A 4,722-nucleotide genomic window follows, 5' to 3' on the forward strand; every position below is an offset into this window, starting at 1 on the left:
TGAGGTGTTGTTCCCCAATCGTGACACCGCAGTGTTGCATGTTATGCGCAATTTGCAGTCCCCAAGTTTCCACCTTCTTGTGTGGACCACTTATTCGGATGTTATCAATCCAAACGTGTATTTTTAATTGCTTGGGTGCCGCGTACTGTGGCTTTACCATGGCAGGATCACCTGCCAGAACTCTTGTAATGGCATTTAATATCTGAGGACTAAATTTATATCCCATGGGAAGGCGAGTGAACTCAACGAGTTCGCCTGATTCCGTGCGGCAACGGAAACTTGCCCTTATGTTGTGCGGTAAAGCCACCTGGAAGAAGGATGCTTTTAGGTCAAAAAGCGTTGCGGTTTCATAGCACACCACATCCAGGTATCGGGAAATGTGTTCCAGAGGAACGTCGGCCTCGTAGTCATCCTGGGCATTCTTTCCCTTCGGCCAAGCAATAAATCTTCGTCGCTTCCCTGACGGTTTTTCCTCTACCACCGTAAAAGGTACGCTACGGTGTCAATGTTTTCACCTTCCCGGAGATGAAGGGACGCAGACGACTCATCACGGAGCCACACCTGAACGCGGTCATGGACAAGGCAGACATGCCGCAGGTAAAATACCCGACGNGAAATTTTACTGTGGACTAAGATAAGTCATTTTAGACAGTTCACTCAATGTTAATTATAATGAAAAAACGTTTGGTATTACACAATCGTGGCTTGTGAAAAAATTCAAAACTTTATCGCAAGACAAAGGGAAAAAAGGGAAATAAAAAAACGCAAAGCCAAAGTAATAACAAACAAGAAAAATGAATACAAAAAAGGCATTGGAAGAATGCTGCTGCTGTTTCAGCTCATTTGTATGAGGTGAAGGACAGTCTCATGATCGGTGGCCGGAAGACAACGCGGTAAAGACTGCATCCACGGTTTCGGGACATCCCAGCAGGGCATGCCGGTTCACTGGATGGAAACGTAAAAATAAAAAAAAAAGCCTACAGGGATGCGATGGGAGGGCGCGAAAAGAACGATCTCTATTGAATCAAAAACGAGAAACAACCGAAGCAAACACTTAGACTATCAGTTCGTGTGGGAATACAGAAAAACATGAGAGCAAGAGAAAGACATTAGCGTTGCAGCAAACTAAATGCGATCATACCCGCTTGCCCTTTCAGAGTTTATAAATAAAACAAATAAATTACAATAATTGTTTCACTCTACAAATTTTCCCCCACAAAATCCACACCACCCTCAAAAGAAAACAATTCCCCTCTGACACCCTTGTTCCCCAGAGCCACGCCCGTGGGAAACCAACGCAACAGCAATTCGGCTGAAGAAACCCCATTGACGCCATCCCCCAACCCGCCAAGTGCACGTTAAACCCTCGTAATGCCGGATGAACGGCAAGCGCCTCTGCTTGGAGAATCGTGTGGGGTGTTCGCTCCCGCGCACCACCCGCGGCCAAAACCTCCCCTGAATCCTTAAATAACAGCGCCCCCCATCCGTACATGGAGGCGTATGTTGCCAGTGTTGCCGTGGAAGGCAACTGCTGAGGAGGATGAACCGGCTCATTCTTTAATAATGTTGTGAGCCAATTTTGCCCAATTTCCCCCGTATTTGTCGGCAAATTTTCCTGGTTTTGTGGCCGTATTAAACCTCGATTTAAACGGGACAAACGTCGGCGTACGATTTTTAGAAAGAAATAATAAGGGAAAAGGGATTCACCCCTTACCCCTCCTGCGCACATCATACGCGAAACCGTACTCTCCAATTCTTCGACTGTCGTGTTGTCTGGAGAAGGTGCCTGTTGCAACCGCTTTATTGTTTTACCACTTAAAGAAACCGTGTTGTTTTTGTGATTGAAATGTACTCCCATGAAATCGCGTTCCTTTGTGTTTAGCCGCTGTTCTCCGATGGTGGCGCCGCAGTGTTGCATGTTCTTCAAAATTTGCTGTCCCCAAACTCCACCTTTTTGTGTGAACCACTGATTCTTATGTTATCAATCCAAACATGTATTTTTAACTCTTTGGGTGCCGCATACTGTGGCTTTACCAGTTCCGGATCACCAGCCAGAACCCTTGTAATGGTATTTAAAATCTCGGAGCTACATTTATAACCCATACGAAGGCGAGTGAACTCAACGAGTTCCCCTGATTCCGTTCGGCAACGGAAACTTGCGCGCATGTTGCCTGGCGGAGCCACCTGGAAAAATGATGCCTTTAAATCAAATAAAGTTGCAGTTTCGTCGCAAACCACACCCAGGTATCGGGAATTGTGTCCTAGAGGAACATCAGCCTCATAATCATCCTTGGCACTCTTTTCCCTTGGCCAAGCGATGAAACACCTTCTCTGCCCGGAGGGTTTTTCCTCCACTACCGTAAACGATACTACCCACCCATCCTGTAGTTGGATGTGAAGAGGTTGTACAAATAATTCTTGGTTTATTCATACGCTGCGCATCAGTGTTGTTGATTCTTAACTGGGATTCACGCCGTCTGGTGTGTAACTCGGGTTTCCGCATAATATTCCACGCCTCGTCCCAACGCCTCCTGGCGCTTCCGTTCAGGCGTCCTCTAATCCATTTGGTGGAAAGTGTTCCGAGGTCTATTTGTTGCAACGGCAATCGTGCTTCGTCATCTTTCGTCGCCACCCTGGTGTGGTGTGATCGTTGCAGAATATCGTGCCCTTTAAAGGGAGCGCCAAAATGTCTTGTTGCGGATTCTGGCAATTCCCATTCTTCCAATTCTCTTACATCAATTATGTCAAGTGTGCGGACTTGTTTAATGTGGCGGCCCAATGGCCCAGATAACGCACTGTGCTGCGTGGGAGTTCCATGGGGTCTGCATGTTTCCCTAACTGTGTTAATAATAGTAGATCGAGATCGTGTTCGACCACTGCCGCCGCGGCGTGGGCCAAAGCTCCTCTCTTTATTGAGTGAGCTGTCATTCCGTAAGGCCGAAGAATATTTTCCATATCTTTTGTGGTCAATGACGTTAACTTTTCGTCGCCCGCCATTCCTTTTATGGTTTCTCGGACCCGTTGTGCGTCTGCTCCTTGAATGACAACGTATCCGGCTGCTCTGTGTGGATCGCTCTTGAATGTTTTTGCTGTTTGAATTACCCTGAGTTGTGTATATATCTGCCGTCTCATTTGGACCAGCTGTGCTGATATCCCCTCGGTGCGAATGGAGTCCAGCCATTTTACAAAATTATTCCATGCATCTTGATAAAATATACCGGGGTTAACTGGCCTGGGAAAAAGTTCCCGATAAGCCGCCAAAACTTCGCCGGGCGATGCATCCCCCAGATATTCCATCATTCCTTCAAATGTGCGGATCTTCTCCGATGGTCCATTGCTTTCGGTCCAAATTGGTTGTCGTAATTCCTGTATTCCCTGAAAACCCAACTTCGGGCGTTCCTCAGTATTCGGTAAAGCCGGTTCCGGCTTCCATGCCTAGCTTGATAAATTTCTCCCTTTTTGTGGGGGAACCTTTGGTTCGGTTGTCCAACTTGCATCAGGAACACTCTGTTGTTCCCTCTCGTTTAATTTTTCGAGCGCCTCCACCGCCAGTTGTGACCGCGTTGACGCAAGCTGATTGCGCATCTGCCGCAATTCCTCCGGCGTTTGGTTAAGTTGCGCATGGGATGCTGCCAATTGTATCTGTGTGTTTGCCAGTTGCGCTTGCATTTTTTCCAATTGCTTCTGCGTCTGGGCCTTTTGCATTTTCGCGAGGGAGGCCTCCTAATAAATCTGTGCCATTTGGTTCTGTAATTCCTGGAGTTGTATATTTGCGTTTTGTTGTACACTAAAGTCTTCGCGTTCCAACTTTGCTCGCGCACAGTCATACTCATAATGTATCTTGGTAGCTTCCTCCACCAGTGCTGCCCATTCTGCACTGAATAAATTGTATGTCGTCTCGAAAACTTGTAGAAAATTTTGATTCCGAGGCACTGTAAAGTTAATAATGGAAGGGCACAAGGCCTCCCAGTCCATAAAGTCTTCTTGGCCTATTTTTACTTAAAGTGTATCATCGCCTTCTAAAGCCAGAATACTGCCAATGTGGAAACAGTATTGCGGCATGTCCGCTGGTCTTCAAAGAAAATGCTGTTGGGCCAAATTGGCGCACAAAATCTTGGAAAGCCTTGGTGCAAATCCACCACTCTAATGGTGTATAGGTCGGATTTGGTTGTAGTTATCATTTTTTCTTGCTTAAAACTTAATTTTGTATTTTCAGAAACTTACGATTGACAGACTGTGAAAGATTGAAAAGAAAACTCATTTTCCTAAATGTTAAAACCCCCAGTACAAGATTTGTTAACTAAAAAGACAGTGAAACTCGATAATTCTTTTCGCAAGCTAACGAAAAAAAAAAAAAAAAACAGAATACACAGTGAAAGAACGAGCAGATGCAAAAAACATGATTTTTGCTACAACTTATTACTTTCAGGGTGAAACCTAACGGATGGTAGTAATATTCTATAGCAATCGAAAGCAATATGTGAATTGGGGAGGCTCCCACACGTAATCGTGGAACAGTCTCTCTCCGTACCTCAATTTCCTCGACAGAGCATTGTCGAGCCCATTTGAGCTCTAAAAAAAAAAAACTTCAAAAACAAGTGCATCTTTCAGTATCATCACGCTACTATCACCATAGCGAAAATCTATGACTCTCAGTCTCTACCTTTTCTCTCTCTCTCTGGCTTAGTCGCGATCAAAATAAACATACAAGCCATTGATGAC

General features: G+C 45.4%; 2 protein-coding genes across 2 annotated transcripts; both read right to left on the reverse strand.

The window, feature by feature from the left end:
• Positions 1 to 1,180: 1,180 nt before the first annotated feature.
• On the reverse strand, positions 1,181 to 1,918 carry TM35_000371400 (uncharacterized protein; the record flags this gene model as incomplete). The annotated part of the gene is made up of 1 exon (XM_029029440.1): positions 1,181 to 1,918. One exon carries the CDS (start codon positions 1,916 to 1,918, stop codon positions 1,181 to 1,183), a length of 738 nt encoding a protein of 245 aa, XP_028879233.1.
• A 366-nt stretch (positions 1,919 to 2,284) lies between these two features.
• Positions 2,285 to 3,181, reverse strand: TM35_000371410 (uncharacterized protein; the record flags this gene model as incomplete). Its single annotated transcript, XM_029029441.1, has 1 exon — positions 2,285 to 3,181. One exon carries the CDS (start codon positions 3,179 to 3,181, stop codon positions 2,285 to 2,287), a length of 897 nt encoding a protein of 298 aa, XP_028879234.1.
• Between the last annotated feature and the right edge of the window lie 1,541 nt (positions 3,182 to 4,722).

The sequence above is a fragment of the Trypanosoma theileri genome (assembly GCF_002087225.1).
Source record: "Trypanosoma theileri isolate Edinburgh chromosome Unknown TM35_Tth_37_V1, whole genome shotgun sequence".
Classification (NCBI taxonomy): domain Eukaryota; phylum Euglenozoa; class Kinetoplastea; order Trypanosomatida; family Trypanosomatidae; genus Trypanosoma; species Trypanosoma theileri.